At 48.4% G+C, this 27,451-nt stretch overlaps 3 protein-coding genes across 4 annotated transcripts; 1 reads left to right on the plus strand and 2 right to left on the minus strand.

Moving 5' to 3' along the window:
* Nucleotides 1-2: 2 nt before the first annotated feature.
* atp5mk (ATP synthase membrane subunit k) lies at nt 3-1,068 on the minus strand. Its single transcript, XM_086142633.1, has 4 exons — nt 978-1,068; nt 374-479; nt 197-287; nt 3-115 (listed from the first exon to the last, which is right to left on the minus strand). The coding sequence occupies exons 2-3, from the start codon at nt 458-460 to the stop codon at nt 198-200; spliced, it is 177 nt and encodes a 58-aa protein (XP_085998759.1). The 5' UTR covers nt 461-479; nt 978-1,068; the 3' UTR covers nt 3-115; nt 197.
* A 144-nt stretch (nt 1,069-1,212) lies between these two features.
* On the plus strand, nt 1,213-19,353 carry pdcd11 (programmed cell death 11). The gene is made up of 36 exons (XM_086142306.1): nt 1,213-1,293; nt 1,574-1,700; nt 1,840-1,980; nt 2,072-2,236; nt 2,318-2,479; nt 2,564-2,684; nt 2,775-2,950; nt 3,040-3,147; nt 3,251-3,463; nt 3,542-3,666; nt 3,765-3,825; nt 5,362-5,508; nt 5,589-5,840; nt 5,926-6,051; nt 6,132-6,326; nt 7,093-7,263; nt 8,257-8,470; nt 8,561-8,716; nt 9,443-9,555; nt 9,621-10,117; nt 10,191-10,253; nt 10,348-10,444; nt 10,518-10,607; nt 11,139-11,241; nt 11,346-11,523; nt 11,617-11,673; nt 11,763-11,885; nt 11,976-12,098; nt 12,184-12,358; nt 12,994-13,119; nt 13,200-13,346; nt 13,450-13,698; nt 13,785-13,949; nt 15,561-15,714; nt 17,595-17,760; nt 18,078-19,353. Exons 2-36 carry the CDS (start codon nt 1,599-1,601, stop codon nt 18,247-18,249), a joined length of 5,433 nt encoding a protein of 1,810 aa, XP_085998432.1. The 5' UTR covers nt 1,213-1,293; nt 1,574-1,598; the 3' UTR covers nt 18,250-19,353.
* LOC147213928 (RING finger protein 122) lies at nt 18,498-26,579 on the minus strand. 2 transcript variants are annotated; one of them, XM_086142308.1, is made up of 7 exons: nt 25,819-26,571; nt 25,308-25,619; nt 23,467-23,620; nt 22,295-22,337; nt 20,690-20,731; nt 20,156-20,238; nt 18,498-19,309 (listed from the first exon to the last, which is right to left on the minus strand). In XM_086142308.1, exons 2-7 carry the CDS (start codon nt 25,330-25,332, stop codon nt 19,189-19,191), a joined length of 468 nt encoding a protein of 155 aa, XP_085998434.1. In that variant the 5' UTR covers nt 25,333-25,619; nt 25,819-26,571; the 3' UTR covers nt 18,498-19,188. The 2 variants fall into 2 exon arrangements, with proteins under 2 accessions (XP_085998434.1, XP_085998433.1); XM_086142307.1 differs by having other exon boundaries at nt 25,308-26,579.
* Between the last annotated feature and the right edge of the window lie 872 nt (nt 26,580-27,451).

Consider the following 27,451-nt stretch of genomic DNA (forward strand, 5'->3'; position numbering starts at 1 on the left):
CGTTTTAAGGTTAAATGGACTTTATTAACGTACAGAAACCACACAGTCATTTTGTTTAGCGCACATCCATCTGCCTCCTCCGCCTCCAGCTGTTCAAAATGGTACAAGTGAACATCTGCAGAGAAACAAGCAGGATAACTGATTAATGTTGTGTCTACATTCAAAGGGTGACAAATGAAGGACTCGGTATACTCACGTTACTTTTCCGTGACAGCAGCCTGTTTCTTGGGTTTTAGTTTGAAGAAAAGTCCAATGGCTAGTAGACTGGCGTAAGTGGCCAAAACACACTGTTGAGAAGAAACAGCGTATAAATAATAGCTACAAATCAATACAATTTTTTTTTTTTTCTCCCAAAAATCTCGCGCAAACTCACATTTCTCCTCCCAATGATCGTGTACGAATTGAAGTACTTGGCAATCCCAGTGAACTGGTGCTGGCTTCCTGCATCGTGACCTCCCATGGTGAATTTGGCCAAATTCCTGTCACAACAATTAAATATAAATCAGAGTTTGTTTAGTGGAATTACACCTTGCATCAGACAACGAGGCTTTGCACACAGGAGGCAGTACAGCTGCATGATAATATTTGACTTTGACGGTTGTTGACACGGCTTGCTAATCGTCCAGTGTCAAAACTTGCAACCTGTTAGGGAGCAAAAAATAAACAGCCAATCGACATTAACAGCCCGGGTTTACACGGTTTTTATTTGCAAGATTAACAGTTTGAAAAAAATTACTTCAGTCTGACAGTGGCCAGTCACATAAGAGCAAAGCTAGTTAACCTAGCTCAGCTAATAGCCCACACTGAGACTAAGCGGAGGAACTGTATTGCTTTAGCTTGCTATGCTAGCTTGCAGTGTCCGCTACCCGGTATCGGTTCAAAATGTCATAAAGTAGTATTGAGTTACTGAGACTTTAACCAAATGGCAAATAAAAGATAACATTACTAGATATGTTTCAGAAAGAATTTTGACCCACCTTTAACACACGTCTCCCGTGCAAACCGAATGAGAGAGGTGCCCTTCAGTGACAGAGGCCGCAGTGCTCAAAGTTGACAGGACATCCCGCCTACCTCAACTCCACATCCTATTGGTGCAGAACGACATCAATCAACTCTGTGTTTTGAGACGGACTCTGAATGGCCAAGCTGGGTGCCAATCTCTCATATATGTATGTAATTGGACAAATCATGAAACGCCCATCTGAGTTATTCTTCCGGGTCAGGATCATGGCGTGCTGAACAACATGTGAGATTCCGGAGAGCCTGATGATAGAACACCTTTAAACTTAAAGAGTAAGACCATTTTCCTTACTATTTCTTTTAAAGCGAATGTGATCCAGTGGTGTTTCACCGAAAACGCCAAAGCAAGTCGAATTTCGTTCACGTTTCGGCGTCTGCGGCGTATTTGATTGATAACTTTGCACCTTCAGATTAACGTCATAGCAAATAATATAACATTGGTGACGTTCAAAATAAAGGAAAATAACTCGTGACACGTTAACCTCGATCGATTAATCTATATTTTCCCATTAACTTTAACTGTTAACTATACTTTGTGGCACCTCGTTCTTAGAGAAAACCTTGAAACTACTGTAAACATGGCGTCAATGGAGGAGGACTTCCCCAGGGGTGGACCATCGAAGAAGACCACTGAGAGCAGAATAGAGTCAATGTGGACAGAAGTGGACAACTTGTTCCAGGTACAGTTCAACACCCCCTGCTTTCTCTTCATCCACGCAACCGCATCAATATCAGAAAACCATAGAAAGCAGCGTGAGGACTTTCAGTGTCTGCATAAAGGTCAAAAGTGTTTACTTTCTTCTTTGTTGTTTGACGCAGACTAGTAAGGCTGTGGAAACCAAGAAAAAAAGAGCGGCTCCTAAAGATGACCGCAAGAAGGTAAAGAAGCAAAAGACCGATGTGGGACATGGCTTAACCCTCAACGCCGATGCCACAAATGTGGAAATCCTTCACAGCAAGGTGACATTTATTCAATGGAATACCGAATGAATGTTTTTTTGTTTGGTACCCCCACCGTGAATTGCTGACTTTTTTATAATTTCTTTCCCAGAATGTGATTGAGGGCACGCTGCTGCTGGGCTGCGTGACGGAGGTGACCGACTTCGAAGCGGTGGTGGGCCTGCCGTGCGGCCTGCAGGGCTTCCTGAGCATCAAGAACATCTGCGACTCGTTCACCAAGATGCTCGGCGAGCAGCTGGACTCGGACGACGTAGAGGTGGAGTGACGTCGGGGATGTTGTAGAAAGGCTCTGGCATTGAGGATCTGCGAGGGTGACATTGTTTTGTTTGCATTGCAGGACATTTGCTCTCTGCAAAGCCTCTTCCGACCCGGCATGCTGATCAGGTGCGCGGTCGCCAAGCTGAGGGTCTCCACCCGAGGCCCCGTCAGCATCCAGCTGTCCGTCAATCCAAAACTGGTCAATAAGGGTCTCACCTCAGGCTCTCTGAAAGCAGGCATGGTGAGGCGGCCATCTCCCGTTCCAGAAAAATCTTTTTTTATGTTTTATTCCTTCTTCTGAAATGTTTACGCCGTGCCGTTTCAGGTCCTGAGCGGCTGCGTGGAGAGCGTTGAGGATCACGGGTGCATAGTGGACATCGGCGTCAGTGGGAGCAAAGCCTTCCTGCCCAAGACGGCGGGGAAGGACCAGCGCGGCGATTCAGACGGTACGCCGCGTCGGACACGGGAGGTTTTCCTCCTTTGGATGTAAAAAATGCGACATCATTGTGATTGTTTCCTTGTCGTGGTGCAACCAGAGCTCGCCGTGGGCCAGTACTTGACTGCGCTAGTCATGGAGGTGAAGAACAACGGCCGCGTAGTGCGGCTGGCTCCCTGCGGCTGGACCGGCGAGCCGTCGCTGGCCGAGCCCAAGCAGGGCTGGACCCTCAGCAGCCTCCTGCCCGGCCTCCTGGTCCGCGCCAAAATCCGAAAGGTGAGAAACGGGCGTTTACGTGTGATCAGATCAGTTCCCGCTCCTGCAGCTTGTGTCGCCCTGACGTCGAAGGTGTGTTTGCTCGGCAGGTGACGAAGCACGGCCTGTTCCTGGACTTTCTCCACTCCTTCAAGGGCCAGGTGGACTTCCTCCACATGGAGCCGGAACGGCACGGCAACTACAGCCAGGGGGAGGAGGTACCACGCCTCCTCTGCGCTTTTATTTATTTTTTTCCCCCCTTCCAAAGTTGATCTCCAGTGGCCTGTTTGCGCGTCTCGCTGATGCCGAATCTTTTCGCAGGTGCGAGCCCGGCTGCTTTACATTGAGCCGTCCACGCACACGGTGGGACTGAGCCTCCTCGGCCACCTCCTTCAGCCGGGGGCCGCCATCAGCCCCGCCCCGGCCGGCGGCAGCCGCGTCGGCGAGGTGGCGAGGGAATGCGCCGTGACGTCCGTGCACCACCTGTCGGGGGCCATGCTTGAGCTGCCGGATAAAGTCGTGGCGTTCGTGCACGTGAGTCGCAGCCGTGTATGTTCCCCAGGGGGACAAAAACCAAAAAAACCCTCGTTTGACCCTCTTTGTTTTCAATAGAAGAACCACCTGAACGAGAGCAACCAGCCGGCCAATGAAAACAAAGTGCTGCCGAAGTCCGTGCACGACTGCAGGATCCTGGAGTTCAGCCCCATGGAGCAGATTCATTTCGCCAGCCTGCGCAAGTCCGTCGCTTTTAACGTCCACGATTGGATTTTTCAGTCAAAGCCTCTCCGAGCGCACGTTTATTTGTCTTTTTTTGTTTGTTTGTTTGTTTTTCCAGGAGCGTGATTAGCAGGCCTTTCTTCACGTATAAGGATCTCCACGCCGGGCAGGTCGTAGAGGTGGGTGTTCACTCCCGGCCGCAACTATGAAAATTGTTATTTTAACACCTCTGCATAACAGTGTATTCTTATAAAGCATTAAAGAAAAAAGGGAAGAAATATAGATCAATTTTTTTTTTTTTTTGGCGGTAACAAAAGATTTAAAGTGCATCAATTTGCCTGAAACTTTAAAAAAAATGTAATCCTTATTTAATCTATATATATCTTTTGGCCGACTGAACCATTTGATACTTTAAAATAAAATCAATTAATAATAATTCAAATTGACCAGCAGCATTAACTCAGCACAATATGGAAAACACTTTAACTTAATAAAACAATTTGTGTGGATTTTTTTTTTTTTTTTTTTTTTTTTTTCCCCTCCCCCTCAATCAAAATGAAGAAATGCGTATTAGCGGCTGCAATGAGCACATTTTCCAGTGCACAGCTTTTCGAGGCATTTATTTCCATGGTGTCTCTTGGGGGTTTGTTCGCTGCACTTGATATCTCCTGCTCTGTGCTGTGTGTGCACGTGCTCCGTGCAAAAAATACCCTCTCCATAGAGCTAATATTCCGTGCACACTGACAATGAAAGCGCCACTGACCCCCACTGTGGATGTGCAATTACATGCAATTCTAGTCATTCAGCAAAGTTTACACAGATTTATCTCCCTCGTCAACCAATCACATCCATGGCTGGAATGCAAAACCTCCTATCTGGAAAAAAACACTTTTTCAGGAAATGAAAAAAACGTTTCATTTGATTTTAGTATGGTCTTTGTTGCAGATATTCAAGAATATTCTATTGTCCACAGACTCTGTTTCTATGTTATAATTTAAAAATACATATCATGTATTTTTACTACTGACAATGCAGATAAGTGTTTTTTTTTTTTTTTTTTTCCTAATTTTTTCTGCTTCATTGTGCACATAGGAGTATTGTCATGTGACATTTATGTCAAAAGAAAGGGCGGGATTATCTTGCAGATAGACTGAAAATCTATCCCATTTCTCACCAGTCAATGCAAAAACACAAAATCGAAAAATTTGCAGATAGGAGGTTTTGCCTTCCAGCCATCGACATGGCATGTTCCTCGATAGAACTGCAATTGATGACCGTTTCATAATCTGACGAGTCGACTAATGAAGCGTAAAGAAAAACAATTGCTCTTACTTATATTTATTACTGCAACAAAATGTTTTTTTTAAAAAAAAAAACAAAACAAATGTTTTATTCAAACAAAAATTGCCAGCGAGGATTAAATGCTTTTCCATCCCTTAAGCAAAACACCTGCCGTGCCTGCAAACTCTGTCAAACAAACAATTTAAAATAACATTTCTCTGCTGTCTCACCTACCTAACGGTCCCCAAACTGCAAAATGTTGGTTTGGCGTCGCCTCCCCCTTCTGCCCGTCCACAACTGAATCAGTCAGTCGTCTGGACGTTACAGCTGTTGCTCCACTAAATGATTTTGAAACAGAACTGGTGGATGTAAAGTGGGATGTGATTTATAGTTGCAGTTTCTGATACAAAATGATTTTGTCCGTCGTTCCAAAGGGGACGGTGTCGGAACTGCTGGATCACGGCATGGTGGTGAATTTGACGCCGCACATCCGAGGCCTGGTTCCCTCCAAGCACCTGTCCGACACCATCCTCAAGAACCCGGAGAAGAGGTACAGGGAGGGCATGAAGGTCAAGTGTCGGGTAAGTCCGGGCGCCGCTCCGAAGAGACCCGCCGGGTCGAGGCGGATGTCGTCACGGGCGCCGGCGTCTTCTCCTCCCAGGTTCTGTCGGTGGATCCGCTGAGCCGGAAGCTGTACCTGAGCCGGAAGGAGTCGCTGGTGAAGAGTACGCTGCCGCTGTTCATCAGCTACAGCGACGCGCGGCCCGGACGCATCTCCCACGGCAACATCGTGTGCATCAAGGACTTCGGGTGCATCGTGCGCTTCTACAACAACGTCAAGGGCCTGGTGCCGACCCGCGAGCTCAGCTCCGAGCCCGTCCTCAATCCCGAGGAGCTCTTCTACGTCGGCCAGGTGAGGAGACCGGAGGGGGCCTCAGGCGGGAGGTCGCCCCCTTCTTTTTTGTCCCCTGAAACCCCCCCCCCCCTTGCTGTTTCAGGTGTTGAAGGCCAAAGTTCTCCACTGCGACGCGGAGCAGGCCAAGATGATCCTGTCGTTCAAGGCGGCGTTGGAGGGGGACGCCACGGAGCCGGACAAGCCCCAGGTGGCGTGCGAGGTGGGGCAGGTGAGTCCGGAGCCCTCCGCTTCTTTTCACCGCCGCGCTTTCCCGAGCGCTGACCATCCGCTCCCGCCGCCGCCGCGCAGCTCTGTGACGTCCAGGTGCTGAAAAAGTCGGAGAGAGGCCTGGAGGTGGAGATCCTCCCCGCCAAGACCCGGGCTCTGGTGCCCACCATGCACCTCTCCGATCACACGTCCAACTGCGCTCTGCTGCTGGAGGCGCTACAGGAGGGCGACACCATCTCCAACCTCGCCTGCGTTACCAAGAACAAGCAAAACATTGTATCCTTTTAAAAAAAAACAAAAACGACTTTCTTTTCTTATCCATCTAATCCAGGGGTGTCAAACTCATTTTGGTCCACATACGGCTTATTTGATGTCAAGGGGGCCGGACCAGTTAAATCATTACCTAGAAGTAACACTGAGTCAAAAATTTCCTGTGTTTTAGTGTGAAGGAGGTAAACAGGTAAATTATAAAAATCTTTATATGTAATGAACTGTTCCCCTGAAAAATACAATATGACAAAAATTAATATTAGAAATAAATATTAAAAAAGAATTGATGAAATTACGCCCTTAAAATATTGTTGAGTTAAGAGAAAATCTTGTCTTTGTGGGAAAATTTGCCACTAGAATTTATTAGAAAATTGATTGGTAGCATGACAGGAGGTATAATGTTTACAAGGGTAATAGTGGCTATTCAGGTTATTAAATCAATCATTTCAATTTTTGCCCATTTTCTTGCTATTATTTTTGAGGTTTTTATAGAAGGAAGAAAAGAAAAGATCGTTTTAACAATGTCACTTTAACAATGTTTTTTTTTTTTTTCTGGAAAACCCACTGTATAAAACCCCCAGATGCATGTGAGGAAAAAACGCGTGGGCCGCACTAACACAAAGACTTGATTTCAGGCTGGGGGCCACAAAATATTGTTCCAAGGGCCGTGACTCTGAGACCCCTGATCTAACCAGACCCCTTTTTTATTTATTTATTTTTTGATCCCACGGAGATGTTTCTTGTTCCCCCTCCTCAACCGCTCTGCCATCAGACTCTCACCAAGAAACCCGCGGTGAAAAGCGCCCTGGAGGACGGCGTCATCGCCGAGGACTTCTCCCAGATCACCGTCGGCATGCAGTTGGTCGGCTGGATCAAGAACATCATGACCTACGGCGTCTTTGTGGAGTTCCCGTACGGCCTGGTGGGCCTGGCGCCCAAGATGGTGAGATACCACCTACAACACCTACAGCTCTTCCCATTAACAATGTTTATGTTCTATGTTTTTCTGTCGTCAACTTGTAAAGCGTCTTTGTGTACCGTGAAAAGCGCTATACAAATCGTATGTATTATTATTATTATTAGATATGGGGGGGGTCAGCGGTGCAGACGGGGTGCAGTTCACCCGCTCCGCCACTAGGGGGCAGTGTCTGCTTCAAATTGCTCTTTGAGTACATTTAGTCGCTAATAATAATAATACATGCATTTACTTTGAAGGTGCAATTCTTGACTTGTATGGGCACCGAACAGATACGTGCACATACCTCAACTGAGTTTGAGTCATCCTGTGACTGAGCTCGTGACTCAATCTGTTTGTATATCCAATTTAAATTTCACATTGAAACGCTATTAATTCCTACCAGAACCCAGGTTTTGTTACGTTGTTTTTAAATAGGAAAAATGTTCTTTATAAATACCAAATAATACTACATATAATGAGGGACAATGTAAAGAAGTGAACTGGTTTTATGTACTTTAGGAAAATGTTCTTTATCAAGTAATACTGCATATAATGATGGACAATATAAAGAAGTGAACTAGTTTATGCAGCGTATTTACCTTGAAGATCGGTCGAAGATGCCTGCAGTGGCAAAGGGGATCACTTTTCATTTGAAACTTTATTGCCTGACTTATTTTATTCACGAGACACTTAACGCTACTTGCACACTTTATGGCTAAACTTTTATTTTCACAGCGTTCGTCTTTTTTTTTTTTTTAAAACAATCCAACCCCCCCTGACCGTCTTCGAATGACGCCCACCGTCACGGTTTCTCACCGGCAACAACTTCTCCATCTCTTCACGGACGAGTCCGCGACATGCACACCGCGCTCGTGTCTTTCCACGACTGACCTTTTTTCTCCGTGCCTCTTGTGAACGCTATCCTTTGACCTGCGGGGGCGTTTTTTTTTTTCCTTTTTTTTTTCCCTGCCACCTAAGGCCATGACGGACAGTTTCCTCAAGGACACGGCAGACGCTTTCCAGATGGGCCAGACGGTGTTCGCCAAGGTGACCAACCTGGACGAGGAGAAGAAGCGGTTCCTCGTCACGCTGAAGACCTCCGAAGTGGGGAGCCCGGAGGGTGACATGGAGGCGCGGCTGGTCAGCGGCCTGCAGGAGAGGCGGGCGGCGGTGGAGGTTCTGGCGAAGAGAGGTGAGCGGGAAAAAAAAAGCTTGAGGCGTTTTTGTTTATTTTTTTCCCCCTTTCGACGGCTTCATTCTCTAAATCCGGCTCCGTGGCCAGCGTACCCCTCAGATGACCTCAGCGAGCAGCTGGCCGCGCTGACCGTCGGGGAGAAGCTGAAGCTCACCGTGGAGGAGGCGAGCGGGAGCGGCGCCATTTTCAAATCCGATGACATCGCCGGCGCCGCCATCCGGGCCCACGAGCACCATTTGAAGGGTACGTATTGCATTTCGGGTGACGGCGGGGGGGGAATTTCCCAGAGCAGGGGTGCACACTCTTTTCCGCATGCAAGCTACTCAATAAAATATCCAAGTCACAAGGATTTACCTACCATAAAAATCCCAAACATCTTTATATATTGAATTAAAATGTGCAATATATGTCTGTGCACCTTGCATAACTGCATGAACCCATATTGCACAATCCAACTCTGGATTTCTCTGTCGTGACTTTACTCTGATGACTTCAAAATGATCATTGTAGTATTTAGGAGCTGTCCAAAAATGCTGCTTCTTTGGTAGTGTGATGTGTAGACTGGCAGAAAAATGACATGGTAAAAAAAAGTCTCCTCTCGCTCCTTATGGTACGATATTGGCTTCTTTCTTGGTCCAGCTCCCCTGACTCATTTAAATACATTTTCTTAAGTTAAAAAGAAATAAACTGGAGGATGACTAGGTAGCTCGCTGGAGTTTTAGCGAGTAGCACGGTTGTATGTTTGGTGACCCATGTGTCAGAAAAGGTCAGATGTCGGACCGGCTGCCCTGAATGTCAGTTAAGTCACAAATTTCATAGCGAGGACGGATGATAGAGTGACGTCTTTTTTTTTTTTTTTTTTTTTTTTTTTTTTTAATACCATGCGTTCAACCCGCGCTCCCTTTGCGTTCAACGTATCGGGCGCCCCTTTCCCAGACGGTTAATATCTCCCCGCGGCTCCTCCTCCAGGTGTGAGTTTGCAATCGGGCCAAAAGGTCACCGCCGTCGTCCTCCACGTGGACATCCTGTCCTCCAGCATGGTCGTGTCTCCCTGCCCGGCGCTGGTGGAGAAAAAGAAATCGGTGAGTGGAACCCGAAAGAGACGCCCTTCCCGTTTTCAGTGAAAATAATCCGTGTCCGTCTCCAGTTAGTGAAGGGGGCGTCGTACGCTGCGACGGTGCAGCACGTGGACCGGGACTTCGCCGCCGTCAGCATGGACGACAAGGCTCAGCTGACGGTGATCCAGTGGGCGCGCCACCCGAACGACGCGGTGGCGTCGGCGCCGTTGGCCCCGGGCGCGTCCCTCTCCGTGACGGTGCTGGAGCCCGGCTCCCCGGAGCTGCGGGGCCTCCCCCTCGTGTCATGGCGGCGCGCGGCACCCAAGCGCCAACGCGCCGCCCCCGGCGGGAACCGCACCGCCCCCAGCGGCCACCGCATCGGCGACATCCTGCGCGGCAAAGCCGGTCGCGTGAAGCCGAGCCAGATCCAGGTCACGCTGGAGGACGGCAGCAGGGGCGTCGTCCACGTGTCCGAGGTGTTGGAGCCGACGGCCCTCTGCCCCGGATCCTTCCCCACCTCCCAGGTCCGGCCCGGCGACGAGCTCACCGTCAGGGTGATCGGAGGGCACCACATCTGCGCTAACAGGTAAACGGGTTTCCTCCGCGGAGCCTCCTTCCCGTCTCCAAATTTTCGGACAAATCTGGCTCTCCATCCGCAGATTCCTGCCGCTCTCCCATCCCAAGTACTCCTACATCATCCCGGAGCTCACCCTGGTGCCCAGGTGACCAACGCCGCCGGATCAGCGATGCGTCTTTGACCTTTTTTTTTTTTTGTATATAAACGCTCCGTCTCTCTGGCTTCTTTCCGCTTTCCAGCAAACTCAACCCGAGCCAGGAAGTCAAACCCGTCTCGGCCGAAGAGAAGCTGAGCGGCTACGCGGTGGGCGACCAGGTCATGTGCTTCGTGTCCAAGGTGAGCCTTTGCGGGGCTCCGTTCTGTCACCGCAGGTTATTTCTTTCTTTATTTATTCCTTTTTCGTCCACAGTATGTTCCGCAGCGGAAGTTTCTGGAGGTCACCCTGGACCCCTGCCTCACCGGGACCGTGGAGCTGCTGGCCATGACCACCGAGCGGAAGGTAGGTATTGGATGAAAGTCTGATTGGATAAAATTTATATACATATGTACATATACACACGCACGCACGCAAAGCAGGTCCTTGCCTTGACTTAGAAGTTTTCCGAGATATGAGCCATTGCTCAGTCTTGTTAATTTTTTTTTTTTTTTTTTTTACCACTTTTATTCGAGTGACCCTCTGCTAGGAGGGAATGGGATGAGCCTTTCGGCCCTGACGTGGCCAATTTTAAACGCACTCAATAAAACCAGTTAATTTCTTTGAGTTCTCATTATTATTATTTTATACATTATTTGTAATTCTTTTTTTTTTTTTTTTTTTTTTTTCTCCCTATTTAGAAACATCCGGGGGTCTGGAACGGATTAATAGCGTATCAATTAATTTAAATGGGGAAATTAAATTTGAGTTAAATGAGTCATAAGCTCAGCTATGGGACAAATTGAACTCTTAAGTCAAGGTGTGTGTGTTTAATGAATTAGTAAAATAATGAATCTTTCCTTTTTATTTATTTTTTTAATTCATTTTCATTTTTAGGATCTCAAGCACCCGGAGAAACTGCACAAGCTTGGTAAAACTATCGTCGCCGAAGTGGTGGAAGTGAATTCCAAGCCGCCGCGGCTCGTGCTATCGCTAACAGGTAAGTGGACGGGGCAGAAGCGCCAAGTCATTCAGCTCCAGATGCCGTTACACACACACACACACCTTGCCCCCCCCCCCCCCCCCCCCCCCCCAACCTTCCAGGTTTCCACAAGTTGGAGAAGGGCATGGTCTGCCTGGGGATGGTCCATGACGTCCTGCCGCAGTTGGGCCTCCAGGTGCGGCTCCCCTTCGGCGGCAACGGGACGGCGGCGGTCACCGACCTGGCCGACGAGTACAAGCCCAACCCCCTGGAGCCGTTCAGCAAGGGCCAGCTGCTCAGGTCAGTGGAGAGCAAGATGGGCCTGTGTGTGTGTGTGTGTGTTGCATTAAACGGCATGAAAATTGTTACTTTTCTTTTTTTTTTCGGCCACAGCTTTTACCTTTTGGGCAATGAAAACGAGAAGTGGCAGCTGTCTCTCCGCCCATCGAGGTAAGCTAGTCAGATTTAAACCGCTTCCACACACACACACACACACACAGACACGCGTGTGCAGTGCATCACGCTCCACCCTCCTCCAGGTTAAACCCCAAGAAGGCCCAGCCGGTGAGGGACCCGGAGATCCCGTCCTCGAAGAGCCTGGAGGAAGGCCAGATCATCCGAGGCTACGTCAGCTCGGTGGCGGCGCAGGGCGTCTTCATCAGGTGAGTTCTCGGCGCCAGATGAAGCGACGGACGCGAAATTACGCCGAGAAGCCAGGAGGGCGAGAAGGTCGACGCTCTCCTCCCTTCCAGGTTGTCGACGAGCATCACGGGACGAGCCCGTCTCCACCAGTCCACAAAGTACGCTGTGAAGAACCACGCGGTGCTGGGCGAACACCTGCCACCCAACAGGCTGATCACCGCCAAGATCATCAGGTTAAAAAAAAAACACACACACACACTAATCTAGCGGTAGCAGGGTTGTCATCGTGGAAAAACCGCTGTCGTCGTCTTGCCTCAGCATCGACGACGAGCGGAGCCTGGTGGAGCTGTCCCTGCTGGCGGCCGACACGGGGCTGCTGGACATCCTCCCCAAGTCCGTCAATCTGCCGCTGCGTCCCGTCAGCGAGCGGAAAGCCGGGCGCGACGCCGTGAAAAGAAAGCCACGCGGCGACCGCGAGGAAGCAGCCCCAGTAGTAAGTTGAAAGCCTCTTCCTACTGGCTCCTCTTTATCCAGGGTCGGGCAAACTCTTTGGCTCAGGGGCCGCATTGACTTTTGAAATTTGACGGGCGGGCCGGGTCACCACAAGATACGATACATATGAAAATAAAAAAACTCATTTCTTAACAGTACATATCAGACTTGTCTGACATTTGCTTTGAAAATAAAACCAGCTTGGTTTAGAAGGCTCTGCTTGCATTTCATGCACAAACCGGTTTTTCCCCTTGTATCTTCACGTCCAGCTTATTCATGTTTGTCAATCACAAAGCCAATATGTGGCCATCAGCTCAGGAAAAGTGTTCTCACGTTGTTCCAAAAATGAAATAATCTCCTGTTTGAGCTCCAGCATTCATTGATCCGATGATTCAATCAGTCACATCAAGTATGAATTCTGTACCGATCTTTGGCGGACCGGATTAAAAAGACCGACGGGCCGGATGTGGCCCGCGGGCTGTAGTTTGCCCTCCCCTGTCTTTATCACTAATCCGTGCACAGTGACGGCTGTATTGACCCTACACTGTCTAGATGTTGTAATTATGGGTCACCAAAGCGCTTCTCTTTTTTTTTTTTTTTTTTTTTTAAAAAAAATCCTTTGCCGTTCGCCTGCAGAAACTGCCGGATTTGGACGCCCCGAAGAAAAAGAAGAAAAAGGGGAGTGTGCAGGCGGAGGAAGCCGACAGCGGCGTGGAGGCGTACTTCAGAGAGGAGGACGACCAGGTGGAAGATGGCGGCAAGGTAGGCGAGATCCTCGGTTCCGCGGCCCTCCCAACCCCCCCGGAGGGGAAAAAAATAAAAATAATATTCCTCTCCGTCAGCCGCCGGCTCCCGCCTCCCAGGGTCCGTCCCGGCTGCAGGTGGCCGCCGGCTTCTCCTGGGACGTGGGGCTGAGCACCCTGAAGCCGGCCTCCGCGGCCAAGGAAACCCGATCCAGCGACGACGAGGAGCCGGAGGAGGGTAGCAAGGTGAGGCGACTGTTACCGTGGAAACGCCAGTTCAAATACCTGCGAAGGCGGGGGAGATGTTTACTTCTCCTTCCCCCCCCCCCCCCCCGTGGACGACCCGTAGAAGAAGACCCGCCACGAGCTGGAGCAGGAGAAGAAGGCCGGGGAGAAAGCCCTGCAGCAGCGAGAGCTGGAGCTGATGGATCCCGGCCTCCGGCCGCAGGACGCCACGGCGTTCGAGCGGCTGCTCCTGGCGTCGCCGGACAGCTCGCTGCTCTGGCTCCAGTACATGGCCCACCATCTGCAGGCCACCCAGATCGAGCAGGCCCGCGCCGTGGCCGAAAGGGCGCTCAAAACCATCTCCTTCAGGCCAGTGGGAAACTCGCGCCGCCGCCCTCGCGAAACTCCAGAAGGTTTTTTTTTTTAAATTTTATTATGGTTTGTGATCGGCGCAGGGAGGAGAGGGAGAAGCTGAACGTGTGGGTGGCCCTGCTCAACCTGGAGAACATGTACGGCAGCGAGGAGAGCCTGAGCAAGGTGTTCCAGCGGGCGCTGCAGTTCTGCGAACCCATGCCCGTCTACCAGCAGCTCGCCGACATCTACGCCAAGTCCGATAAGATCAAGGTATCCAGCTTTCGGTTTCACAGTCAGCTTCGTTTGTCATTTCTCATACAGAGGAATCCCACGGTGACATGAATCCAAGATAATAATGGAGTGCAAATCAGCAGTATAGTGCTGCCTCTTCTCCCTTCAGGGGTGGACGCAGCGAATCGACCCTGCTCTCTGTTTCCTCCTCTCTCACGCCAACTAACTTCATTTCCTCTCTCACTACGTCCATAAATCTTCCTCTGGACCTCCAGCTCCAATTCCTGCTTCCTTCTACCGATATATTCACTATCCGTCCTCTTTACATGACCCAGGCTGCGCTGACCTTCTCTCCAAAATAGGGGTGTCAAACTCGATTTTGGTCCGGGGGCCACATACGGCCTAATTTGATGTCAAGGGAGCCACAAGGGTAAAATCATTACCTAGAAGCAGCACGAAGTCCAAATTTTTCCTGTTTTAGTGTAAAGGAGGTAAATAGGTAAGTTATGAAAATCTTTAAATGTAATGAACTGTTCCTCTAAAAAATACATGACGAATTAATATATAAAAAAGAATTGATGAAACTACACCCTAAAAATATTGAGTTAAAAGAGAAAACTTGTCACTGCGGGAAAACTTACCTCTAGAATTTATTAGAAAATTAATCGGTAGCATGTATAAGTGTAGGTATAATGTTTACAAGGGTAATGGGGCTATCCTGGTTATTAAATCTTTTTCATTTTTCCCCCCTTTTTTTTTTTTTTTTTTTCGCGGTTTTTACAGAGATCGTTTTTAATAATGTCACCAGGCGTTTTTTCTTCATCAAATCATTTCGCTTTCACATTTGAAGCAAAAAATACATTGCAAAGTTAAAGTCATTTTTTTCCTTTCCCGTTTTTTTTTTTTTTTTTTTTTTTTTTTTTGTAAAGCCAATGTATAAACCCCCTGATGCATGTGAGGAAAAAAACGTGCGGGCCGCACTAACACAAAGATTTGATTTCAGGCAGGGGGCCACAAAATATTGTTCCGAGGGCCTCAATTGGCCCGCGAGTCTGAGACCCCCGGCTCCGAAACCTCTAACCTGCTGCTCCTCTGATAGACTCTTTCCTGATCCTATCCATCCTGGTCCCTCCCAAAGAGAACCTCAACATCTTCATCTCTGCAACCTCCAGCTCTGCCTCATGTCTTTTGGATATTGTAACAGTTTCCAGTCTCACCGCTGTCTTGAACACCTTTCCTTTCATTCTGGCTGATGGTCTCCTATCTCATGGCACCCCTGACACTTTTCTCCACCCTTTCCAACCTGCTTGAGCCCATTTCTTCCTCTTTTTTTTTTTCCAAACTCTCCGCTTCTCTGGACGGTCGACCCGAAGTACTTGAAGTCCTCCGACTAATTAGCAGAAAACTGCATTGTTACATTTAACAGTAAACATGAAACTATAAGGAATGATGTATCAAATGCATGCAGATCCGGACTGACATTTTTTTGATATTTGATATCAATATTTGAATAGCAGCTGAGGTGTGTGCATGTGTGTGTGTAGTTTAGTGAAAAGGTCCGTAAGTAGTACCATAATGGTAAAAAAAAAGGGAGTGGGTCTGCACCAAGGTTGCTGAAATTTGAATTTTTTTTTTTTTTTTTTTTGTCAGCAAGCGGACAGCATGTACAAGACCATGGTGAAACGTTTCCGTGACAACAAGGCGGTGTGGCTCAGCTACGGGACCTTCCTCCTGCAGCGCGGCGAGGGCGACGCCGCCGACGCTCTAATGCAGAGGGCCCTTAGGAGTCTGCCCCCCAGAGAAAGTAAGACCACTACGGATTCGGAGTCCGTCGCGCTCAAAACGTCCCGGCAGTGATTTTGAACAAAGAAGTTAAAACAAATTTTGCCGGGGGATGAGTTGGCGAGCGGACGGATACGTTGTTGCGTAGCACCATACGAGGACTGCTTTGTTTGTCAGTTGTACGCCAAATTGGATTGTGCTACAGTCGCTTTATTTGCTTATTTGTGTCGGGGGGTTTTAGCCCTCGTGGCTCCCCGGCACAAGTTAGACTCTGGCAGACATGGGTCGCCCCAACGGAAATTAGATATAGTAAAAGGGCTGCTTTGGATAAGTACCGCAATGGTCCAATGGATCATTGGCGGTAAAAAGCGTACACTTGAACTCATGCGGACGGATCTGCTACGACGAAATCAACCGTGATTACGGACAGCGTAGTCGTCTCGTTAGCTTTTCATTAGAAAAACACGCGACCCGATCTTGACGTCTAAACAGATTTCCGATGGGTTACGCAGCATAACTCGGGAGTGCGTCGACTTTGGAATTTCCCCAAGATGCTTTTCGATCTTTGTTTCGATGCGAGCTCAGGATGAGCGTTTGACAACAACCTAGCCGCTGTCCGTGAAGCGGGGTTTAAAAACAGTCGTGGAAAAGCACGAGCGAGGTGTGCGTGTTCTGGACCCATCCGTGAAGAAAGGGAGAAGTTGTTTACCTGTGACAGATCGTGACGGAGAGCGTCGTCTGAGAAGGCAGGAGATGTTAATGGGAATTCGGTGCAGCAGTCGGACGTTTTTGAAAAGAGGACAAGCGTTCACCCTGCTGCTAAATGAAGTTTAGCTATGAAGTGTAGCAAAGTGTACAAGTCACATTGTAGCATTAAGTGTGTAGCAAGTAAAGCTGGGCTTAAACCTCAACACTGTGAAAAGATTAAATACCTGGTCATCTCACATCTAAAGACGTGTTTTTTTAGATTTCCGGTGCTTACATCTAGGAGCCGTGGAAAACGACAACTCCCTTTTCCCATCGTGCGATGTTTCGCCGTCGCGCTGGTACCGGCTTTTCTGTTTGCGGTTTTGCCGGAGCTCGTCTATTGCTTGTTGATTCAGGCTTTACGGTGACAAAACACAAAGACCTGCCAGAATGTCGAGCCCGTTTGATGACCGGCTTACACTTAGCGACCGAGATGACGAGGAAAGACTCCCGAAAGACCGTAAAATTTCCTTCCGACTTCCAGTTTTATGACTGGAAATTTGTAAGCTATAAGTCTTGCATGAGTTAAGCAAAAGGGCACAAAATAGAAAAACTCCCCCAACAGCCTCATAAAATCAATTCATGTCTTTACATTCTCTTATCAAGTATTAATATTTGTTATTTAAAGTACTTTTTTTTTTTTTTTTAAAAAAAAGCATAACAAAACTGGAGGTCTGGAACAGAATCATAGCATTTCAGTTCATTTTAATGGGGAATTGAATTTGCTATACGAGGAAATCGAGCTCGCAAAGCTCGATAACAGCGCGAGTTAATCTCTTATGTCAAGGGATTACTGAGGAAATTCTGAGGCCGTTCGATTCCGACACTTAAAAAGGCGACTTTACTGGTTTCAGATAGCGATCAGCTGGAGCAGGACAAAGCAGGGATAGAAAATGGATGGATTGGCTGACTTTTCCTTTACTGTCACTGTTTGCAAAAAAAAAAAAGCATTTACTGCACGTATTTGTGGATGTTCTTTCATTTAAAGTTAAAGAAATGTAAATATCTCGTGTTACAACGTGCACACCTGGGGCTTATAGGCAGGTGCTACCTATATATGTACATATATTGATGCGGCTTATATTCAGTCAATAGTGTGGAAAATACTGTATTTGTGTTTATTAATGATACTTTCCCGTCCCTCCGCGCCCGCAGGCGTGGACGTGATCGCCAAGTTCGCCCAGCTGGAGTTTCGCCACGGCAGCGCCGAGAAAGGCCGCGCCATGTTCGACAAGGTGCTGACCAACTACCCCAACCGCACCGATCTCTGGTCCGTCTTCATCGACCTCGTGATCAAACACGGGACGCAGGAGGACGTCAGGTGAGGAGCGCCGTCACGCAATAAATGGCGCTCGGCGGGCGCCGTTCGTGTTTATTCGATAGGGAGAGGTCCGGGCTTAACGTCGGGAACAGGTTTGTTTTGATGCCCTTGTTTACCGACGAGTCTCAGGTCCGCCCCACATCCTGTGTCTCCATGGAAACCGTGGGCGCGATCGGACAGTGAGCTCAATCATGTGTTTACATGGAGTCACGACATCGTTCAGATTTCACATCGGCGTATAAAACCGTGAGAAAACGAAGATTCAAATGACTTCAAACACGTGAGCCGTTTCACCGACCCCGGCGTCTCCCCCGCAGGGCCCTCTTGGAGCGCGCCATCCACCTGAGCGTGTCGGCCAAGAAGATCAAGTTCTTCTTCAAGCGCTACCTGGAATACGAGAAGGCGCACGGCACGCCGCAGAGCGTCCGGGCGGTCAAGCAGAAGGCGGTGGAGTTCGTGGAGGCCAGAGGCGCCGAGGCGGCGGACTGATGAACTTAAGGTGGACTGCAGAACACCAGAAGACAGCTTTCAGAAACTGTTCTATATTCACCTATAAATATTTTCCGGCTGCATTCAAAGGCGACCTCTCACATTTTTTTTTTTTTTTTTTTTTTTTAAAAGAGCAAGCCTGAGCAGCATGTAGATGAAACTTCTACAAGTTTATGAATGATTCTATAAATGTTTTTTACTCCCCGACTCGCAGTGGCAGCACCTCCTGCAATAAACCCCACCTTCCGTTACAATACATTACGGGACGTTTTTATTTAAAAGCGACAAATACAAAATAACAATATGTATAGGGACACGTTTACATACAGTACATACAGGCAAGACAAGCTGTCTATCAGTCTTTTCAAAGAAACAGGTCCTAGGACAAAGGAAAAAAGGGGCGTAAAGTCAGTATTCTCCTTGGATCCAGCCGGTGCGATCCGGAGGTCGCGGCTGCCTCCGGCTGCAGAACGACGGCGGGGTCGATTTGTAAGATGTGTGTTGCTGGAGGGGTGGCTGGCATGGTTTGTGCTGGCTGAGGCTGTTACACCCCTGAGATAGTGGAGGTATCCGCACTGATCCCGCCTTCTGACGTCCCGCGGTGCCGAAGGAATCCCCAACCCTCTTAAGCCGGCCTCCGTCTCCTGTCGCGTTTTCAGTGAACGGTGCAATATGGAAGTAGAGCCAGGAGCTTGTAATGAAAAGATCCTTCTCACCACTGTAATTAAGTTTTCAGTTTTTACCCCCTCTCCCTCCCACCCCGGTAAGACATATTGCTCAAAGATCGGCGGCAGCGCAGCCACCTTGGAGCACCGTCAGTTTCCCTGTGCGATGTCTTTGTAGATGACCATTGGTGTGGTTGTGTGCGCGGTTTTTCAGTTTTTATATATTTTTTTTCTTCCCGTTGAACGTGTGCCATCTGGGGGTTTCTCGTGCGCATCAAACCTCCTCCGGGTCCATGGGCCCCTCGGCGCCCTGCGGTGCGTCGCTGTGGAGCCGCAGGATGGGCTTGTTGCACATGGGGCAAACGCTGCGGATCTCCAGCCACTTGAGCAGGCACCTGACGAAAACACCGGCGGTCGTTCATTAAACATTAATAACAGCCCTGCTTGACTGTGTGAATTTCACTTTTTTTTTTTTTTCTTTTTCCTCCGGAGCCAGGCAAACAAAAAGCATTGGGGGGGGAAGCTACTGGCATATTGGAAGTTAATTCTTACTACTTTTGTGTTATGCTACGACTCAAGAGGGCATCGTGCAGCTTGTAAAGGTTTCATGTCCTTTTTTTAAATCCTTATACACACGTCTAGTTTTTTAACTTGCTTCTAAAAGTGTTAAATGCACCTTGTTATGGCTTTCATATGGTCTTCTAGGAACCTGTGCTTGGACGCTATGTTAGCATCATAAGCTAGAGAAATTTGCCATAAAGACTTGATCAATACTAAAACATTTTTTTCATTATAATAGAGAATATTGAAGTACCCTTTATGTATTGAAGTACCATTTAAATTAATTACAGAACAATCACTGATGGGGGGAGGAGGGGCTGAATTGGGCTCATGTTAGCTTACAGACGATGCTCTGATTTAAGCTAACTCAAGGCTAGCAGCTTTGTCTTAGCATGGAAAAAAGCACTAATAAAAACATCTGGAACTGTTAATCCAGATTGCTCAGGGAAATCTCTCATACTATAATTTAAGTTATTTTTTAAATATATCACTATATAGCCTGTAGCTGCAAGCTCAACAGAAGAAGCGACCTCGCCAATATGGCGGCTGACAAACAGCCGCCCTCGGTCTCCCAGTTTTACTTTCTTTTGCTTCACATCTCTAAATATTCAAGAACAAGCTGAATGTATAACCACTAAGACTGTAAAATCAACGGCGTTTCCCCCTTGAGGAAGACTCACTTCTTGTGAAATGCATGGGAGCACGGACAGACGCCCAGCTCGTCCCTGGTCCTGAACTCCTCCAGACACACTGCGCAGGTTTGCTGCAAACACACACACACTTGTGAGTTTATTTCCTCTTCTTTTTTTGTAAATTATGTTTTCAACAACACAAATTTTATGTTTTCGTCCTCCAAAAACAGACCAGAAAAAATTCGATCTCCCCCTCGTCCCTACCTCCATTCCCCCTCCATCTCCACAGGAGGAGAGAAGGACTTGTTCTAATGCATTTTGAATGAGCTCAGTTATTCCTGGAGTTGCAGACAGCCAAGCAGCCACTCTGCCCCCCCTCTTTTTTTTTTTTCTTAATGGCTGCTTTCCAGACACAGATATTTTTAGTATGCGTCCAATGTGACTGTGCAGCATTTCATCACATCTTGAGTTTATGAAGAAAAAAAAAACAAACAGATCCAATCTCCTCATCCAGACATCTGTTGTAAATGCAGATCGTGTCAAAACAATGATAGTTTCTGCACGTTATATTTTTTTTCTTACCCCGAGAAGGCTGAGTTTCTTGCTCGCTCCCTTCAGCACCACCTTTTCAAGGAGGGGAAGTTGAGAGAGAGAAAGATGTGTCAGCATTATTAGGATACACAGCATAAAACTTCGAACGGCCTGATGGGATTTTAAATCGGGGTTGAGTTTCATGGGGAGAAAAGTTTAAAAAAAGAAAATATCGGTAATCCAATGATAGCTTTTCGATGATGATATTGATCTCAATGTCTGAGTCTGCATAAAGTTATTGCTTTCAGAGGCGTCACAAAATTGTAAAAACGGAATTGGACGCATCTTCACTGATCTGACATTGAGAAGGAATTTCAACTAAAAAAAAAAAACAAAAAACATTTGTGTCACAATATTCAGTTCATCTACTATTCTTTTTAATTCATTGCTGCTTCTTAGAGAATCCCTTGAGCTACCTATCAGCTAGCTGTTGATCTTTTAATGTAACCTTGCAGACTTTCTGTGATTGTAGCAATTCTAAGGTCTCTTTCGGAATCTTTTTATGCAAATATCTTCTTTTTTGTTGTTACATATGAGGTGATAATGTGTCGACAACTCCCTATTGAAATATTTATGCTATATGCTATGCTATGCTGGTCCTTTTTGGCCAAGCTTTAAGTAGCTCTGCAATGATTTTTTTTCCATTATTTGCCAATTTATTCTTTATTCTACATGACTTTGACAGCGGCATAGGCTGTAATTTTGTCAATAACTTTCCAACCTGGGACCCTTAAAATGTCTTTTCTATGCTATACTACTCTATTGCCTTCGAAATCTTTTCTTGGCAACTTGAATTTCTCCCCTTGAAATGTTTCGCCTCTCCACGAGAGGCTTCTTCATGACAGAGAAACTCCATAGACATATGCTACGCTATGCTACGCTATGCCATGCGGTGAAGTCTTTTTCTTTTAACTTATTAAGAAGTTCTGCAATGACTTTTTGCAATTTCTTTCTGTCTGCATGAATTTGACAGCAGAACAGGCTTTATTTGTGTCAACAACATCCCAGCCTGGAAGCAATAAACATTTCCGTGCCACGCTATGCTATGCTATGCTATGCTATCCATGTCGAAAATCTTTTCTTTGCTACTTGGGACTTTCGCCTCTCAACCAAGAGACTTCTTCATCACTGAGAACCTCAATAGATATATATGCTAGGCCATGCTGTGAGGTCCTTTTTGGCTAACTTTTTAAGTAACTACATTATTTCCCAATTTATTCTTTACTTTCTACATGATTTTGGCAGCAGTATAGGGAATATCTGAGATATCTGTATGCAATCCAGCTCTACTCCAAGTACCTACTGTACTTGTTGCATAATAAAGATGTTACAGCTAGAATTCAGGCAATGATGTAATTGTTACACAGCCTCCAAAGATGCTACCTGCCCACCGCGTCGGGCCTGTCCGCCCCCTCGGCGAATCCACGCCTAGGATTTAGAGTGCGAGGAATGACTCGCCGACGCAGCCAAGGTCATTTATAACGGGGTCGTGTTAGGTTTCGCACCGGATGAAAAGAGTGTGAAATGCTGTAGTATTTATAACCTCCCCGCGAAGCCTGGCGCTACATGCGCCACCGCAGACGGACGGCGGCTTACCTCGTTGTAGCTGAACTGCTCCCTCGTCCCTTGTTGTTTGAGCCTGGGGAAGGACGGACAGAGGCCACGTGAGAGGTGCACGGCGGAAATACCAACCCCGAAGCTTCAGCCAGGGGTGCCAAATTATTGAAATGCTACCGCGGAACGACATAAATGCATCTCGCTCCGGTCGGTCATTTCACGTAACATACTTATGTAACAATGTTTAAACGTTTTCTCAGAACTCGGGGTCGGTATTCACCGTAGAGCTGTTGGTAATGTAAATACTTGACAAACCGATCAATCAGAGGCACATTTATAGCTATACAAACGTGCGCTATCCTGTGTTACATTTTAATGAATGTGATTCAGTTGTTAGCTCTCACTTGGGAGCCCATTGCTTCGCGAATAATCCGCTGCGGTTCTTGCAAACTTCGTAACCAGCCACGAGAAGCTGTTCCTGCTTAATGAGAGGTGTAGTTTGCTTTACGGACGCGGGACGGGGCAGAAAAAGACTCGTCTCTGCCGAAACACCACAACTGGGACTCGTTTGTGAAGAATTGGAGATGTTCTTTTAAGTTGTTTCTCTTTGGGGGGGGGAGACAAAAAAAAAGGGCTGTTTTTGTTTTGGGGCGACTGTTTATCCCATCTAAAGTGCACTGGGATGAACGTTTTTGGGGATACTGAGCTTTTGCAGTACTTTTTGTAGTAGAAAGTCAGAGCGGGTAAGTTAACCGCTCGGCGGAGCAGAGGGGTAATCTTCCTCCTTCGCATATATGCAGTCATGTGGTTCATCGCTAATATGAAATTATGGACGGCCGTTTAACGTTCCCTCAGTGTTCCGCCGTAAACGCTCAGCGGGAATGAAAACCGTGAGCATGTTGCAACTCGTTTTCTGTGGCTACTGCATTAGCAATATTCTGATTTCTTATTTCGCGACTAGCATATTTGCTGTTTGATTGAGTATGAATTTCGAGCGAGAAGTCATCCGTTTTAAATAAGCGATCGTTTCACAGGATGACGCGATTGTTAGCGTGGAAGATTTAAATAGAATTTTATGGGCGCTGTTTGTGTTTCAAACTGTCACCTTCCCCTTCCAGTGTCCCAAATCTTCATTTGCACCTCCAGCATCCCTTAAACACACCTTCCTCCCCAACTTTCCACCTAGCTCACCCCCCCCCAATGTCACCCACCTGAAAAGGTAGCAGCAGAAGATGAGGCTGAGCATGAAGACGAAGAGGCCGATGCCCAGCACGATGACGTACACGTTGAGCGGCAGGTGGTACATGTCGGACGTCATGCTGCACAACTGTTCAGAGCGCTGAGAACCCAAACCACACAGGCATCCTGGGGGGGAGGGGGGGGGATACTTAACTTAATACACTTAATACCCATTTACCCTTAACGCTTAAATCTACTCGCAGCACATGAGCTAAAGGGTCAGCGTGCCCATTAATCTTCTCTATATGGTTTCTCGGACGCTTTACAATAACCCGCTCCGTTGGCTAGACGGATTAATTTGTTTTTCCTTTCGCGCTAAACTTCTCTCCTATCTCACAGTTCCTGCATCTTTTCACAATCAGGGAACCGTTCGCATGTCGAGTTCACACTGGTGAGTAGCGATTGTGAAACCCCTTCGTTTTGTGGTAAATAAATGTTGCCCTTTTTGCTATTCCGGTCGCCTAGCGAGTGACGTATCGGTAGCTTTGGGGGCCACGTTTTGTGTTGGCTAAGCCTGATCCTTTGGAGGTCCGGTAGCCCTTGTGGCCTCAAAACTGGAGTTTTGGGAATGCAGTGTTTGGACACATTGGGTTTCTGCATTGGACCATCTGACTTTGGAGGTCTCTTTTGGTTTGACCCCAAACATTTTAATGCTTTCTTAACTTAACCAAGTCATTGCTGGTTGTTTATGTTGTAGATGCGTGTCAACTGGTAGCGTAGCTCGTCGGTACCCTGTTTCGAGTAGCGGTAGTTGCACTTCTGCAGCAACCTCATAAACCTACTGGGTCTCTGGGTAACTACGGTTACGAACTTCAGCTCGTGCCTCCTTGACAACCGGTCAAGAGGACGCTGTTGTTTGGCTTCTCCAAAGAGAACGGCGCCTTTCACATCTGCTCATCCACCATATTTGGCGACTCCCTGAATCTGAGTCTTTGTTTTCCTTAATGGGGAGGGTTTGTCCCAGGAAAAGGGGCCCCCCGAGCCGTTAATCTGCCTGTGTACGCAACATAAAAACAATGGAGTGTCAACCCTTCCGCCTCACAAAACCATCTGTCCCGGGGAGCTAACCTGTGGAGAGCAGGCGGAGCTGCGAACTGATGTGGCCGGGATGCTTTGGGGAGCTGAGAACATTCTGAGATGCTTTCAGGGACAGTTTTTGCAAAGGAGGATCAGGGTCGGGTTGTGGTTCGATGAGATTCAGTCCGTCAGCGAATGTCCCCTGCGTGATCACAAGTGTGTGTGCTGCAGGTGGCGAGGGGCGGGGTCTACTAGGCAGAATGAACTCTGGGGAGCGAAGGACCATTTGGCAAAACAAAAGCGGAGGAAGCCCCACTTCCATAGGCCACATGTGTTCCTATTAATTTGAAGCGAGGAGGCTTTCTGCCAGACTCTGAAGGTCCATCTGTCTCTCTTTAGAGCGAATGAATGGGTACAGCTTGCACAGAGTGGGAGGTAGGGGTTTGATCGTTGGACACCGCGGGGGGCCTGGGATTTGAAAGAAAAGGGGGGCGGCGGCGGCGACTACGGCAACTTCGGGTGGCGTAATACGAGAAGGCGCAGTCACCAACCGAGCGGGGACGCTTGGGATTAAAAACAACTTAACTTAGTTTGCGACGCTCAAACAAACGTGACCTTGAGCGCCCCGGAGGCCGAGCTTCGCCGCTCACCTCGAACCGCAACCGGAGGCCTCGGGCGCCGGCGATTCGCCGCTCGACCGGCGCGTCCGTTACGCGGAACCCATCGACCGTATTTTACGATGCACATGCACACACGAGCCGTGTTTGTTTGGCAGGAGCCGGGAAAATCCACTCACCGTTACACCATTGGAATGGTTGCATGAAATTCGACTCGCAGGCGGGCAGCAGTAAATTCAGGCCCTGTATGGAGAAGCCCGAGCCTGGACGGGAGCCAGGATAGTGGGGCCGGTACTCTCCGGACGCCTGTGCCGACTTCGCTCCTCCGAAGAAAATCCAAACAAAAACACAACCCTTTCCTTAGAAGTTCATTCAGATCCGCTCAGACTCCGACCCCCGGCAGCTCCGTGCGGTCCCAAATTCTGGATTCTTCAAGAGGGAGGTTTCGGGTGCCGGGGTGTCAGGAGCGGGACCCGCGACCCGGCGTCCTCCTGGATCCCACAGAAAATGATGTCATCAGAGGAGATCGAGAGGGAGAGAGACAAAGAAATGTTGTTGGGTGGACGGCTGTTAGTCTGTTGCCTGGTGATTGTTGTTATTCCGGACGGTCTGAGGCCGAATCCTACGCAGTCTAAATGCTGACAACCAGGTCGGCTCGGTTGCGACGAGGGGGGGCGGGGGGGTACTTACATTTCAGGCAAAGAAAAAGGGGAAAAAAAAGAAAAATAGGGGGGCCCCGTGTTGTTGACAGGACTCCGGGTCCTCCTTCCCCGTCCCCTGGAAATGACAGCTCGGCCTCAACCGAGGTAATTATCTGGCATCGGTCTGCTCTTTGTCTCCCACCCAAAGCTGCTTTTTTTTTTTTTTTTTTTCTAACAGAGGATTTTCACAAGTCTCATCCCCCTCTCCTGTCCTCTGGTGTCTCCTCCTCCGCCGCCTCCTCCTCCTCCTCTTCCTCCACTCCACTGATCTTGCAGGGGGTCTTCCTCCCCGGTGTAGAAGCCTCCCTCGGAACCCAAACAAAGCCAGAGCAGCTCCATGCGAGTCCAACACTGTCCTCCGGCCCGGTTGTTGTTGTTGTTGTTGTTGTTGTTGTTGATTTTCCTCGCGTGCTTATCAGTCAGTACACGAGTGCATGTGAGGGAAGGGAGATGGAGATGGAGGTGGAGGTGGAGGTGGAGGGGGCTCCTCTCCCAACAACCATCTGCTCCTTGGACTGAGGGAAATCAAATGAAACAAAGGTAGTGTAAGCAGGGTTACAGTCGGTCTCTCCCACCTCCGGCCGGCTTCTTCATGGCTTCTCCTCTTCCTCCCTCGCTCCGGAGGGAAGGGTGAGCTTACAGTTGTCCTTCTTCTTCTTCCTCCTCCTCTTCTGCTTTGCTGCTCTCCGGGTTTGTAAACAGATCCCCAGCTCATGTGACCCTGCCGTTTTGCCTCGCAACTCCTCTCGCACCGGCCCCGCCCCCGTCGCCGCCCGCAGCCAATCGGAGGCCGCGGCGGAGGCGGCAGGGAGCCCGGCGTCGGCCAATAGGGAGGCCCCGGCGCCGACGTGTACGTCTGGCCGCGCGCGTGCACGAGACAGCGAGAGAGAGAGAGAGAGAGAAGTCAAGGGAGGCACGAATCCGGTCAGTGACACGCGCGTGCCCGGCGACACGCACGTCACTTCCCGTCGAGACCCGCGCCCACGCGGCGCAGAGTGGAAACTTCACGTCACTCGGTGGCGTGCGCGTGCGCGTCCCCGTCGCCAGAACAGCGCTGGACTAAGATGCCCCGTGCACGTACACGCACACAACCAAAGCTGGCTAGGGGGGGCAACTGCAGGGCTACTGTGTGTGTGTGTGTGTGTGTGTGTGTGTGTGTGTGTGTGTGTGTGTGTGTGTGTGTGTGTGTGTGTGTGTGTGGGAGCATATCATGAATCCCATTGACCCCGCACGCACACGCACGTACATGTGATGAGATCTGCAGCTGCAGGATCGCACGCACAGCAGCAGCAGCTGCGCGAGCTCTTGAACGCACCACCAGGTGTTCGCGCAGGTTCTCCGGGCGCACGCGGCGCGTCTGTGTGGTAGTAATGTTATTATATATTAATATTTTTGTTGTTGTTTTTCTCAGCAGTATTGCTCATATAATTTTATAATTGTAGTTTTTGTTAGTAGTATTGCTATTATCATTTTAATATTGAAGTATTTGTTAGTAGTATTGGTACTGTTATTATTATAATTGTTTTTGTTTTTTATAGCAGTATTTCTACCATAATTTTATTGGTGTTGTTTTTGTTGGCAGTATTGCCATTATCGATTTTTTTATTTGTGTTGTTTTTTTT

The sequence above is a fragment of the Fistularia commersonii genome, chromosome 35 (assembly GCF_037954325.1).
Source record: "Fistularia commersonii isolate RoL2024-O1a breed Wild chromosome 35, RoL_Fcom_v1.0, whole genome shotgun sequence".
NCBI classification, from domain to species: Eukaryota; Metazoa; Chordata; class Actinopteri; order Syngnathiformes; family Fistulariidae; genus Fistularia; species Fistularia commersonii.

Excerpts from the sequence above, each read along its gene's own strand:
- atp5mk (XM_086142633.1), bottom strand. The coding sequence starts at position 460 with ATGGGAGGTCACGATGCAGGAAGCCAGCACCAGTTCACTGGGATTGCC. Across the intron at positions 288-373 it reads CGATCATTGGGAGGAGAAAT|TGTGTTTTGGCCACTTACGC; the intron begins GTGAGTTTGCGC and ends TCTTCTCAACAG.
- pdcd11 (XM_086142306.1), top strand. The coding sequence starts at position 1,599 with ATGGCGTCAATGGAGGAGGACTTCCCCAGGGGTGGACCATCGAAGAAG. Across the intron at positions 11,524-11,616 it reads AGCAAGGGCCAGCTGCTCAG|CTTTTACCTTTTGGGCAATG; the intron begins GTCAGTGGAGAG and ends TTTCGGCCACAG. Across the intron at positions 13,120-13,199 it reads AGGTGGAAGATGGCGGCAAG|CCGCCGGCTCCCGCCTCCCA; the intron begins GTAGGCGAGATC and ends CCTCTCCGTCAG.
- LOC147213928 (XM_086142307.1), bottom strand. The coding sequence starts at position 25,332 with ATGCAACCATTCCAATGGTGTAACG. Across the intron at positions 23,621-25,307 it reads ACCATTCCAATGGTGTAACG|GATGCCTGTGTGGTTTGGGT; the intron begins GTGAGTGGATTT and ends CCTCCCCCCCAG. Across the intron at positions 20,239-20,689 it reads AGAAACTCAGCCTTCTCGGG|CAAACCTGCGCAGTGTGTCT; the intron begins GTAAGAAAAAAA and ends GTGTGTTTGCAG.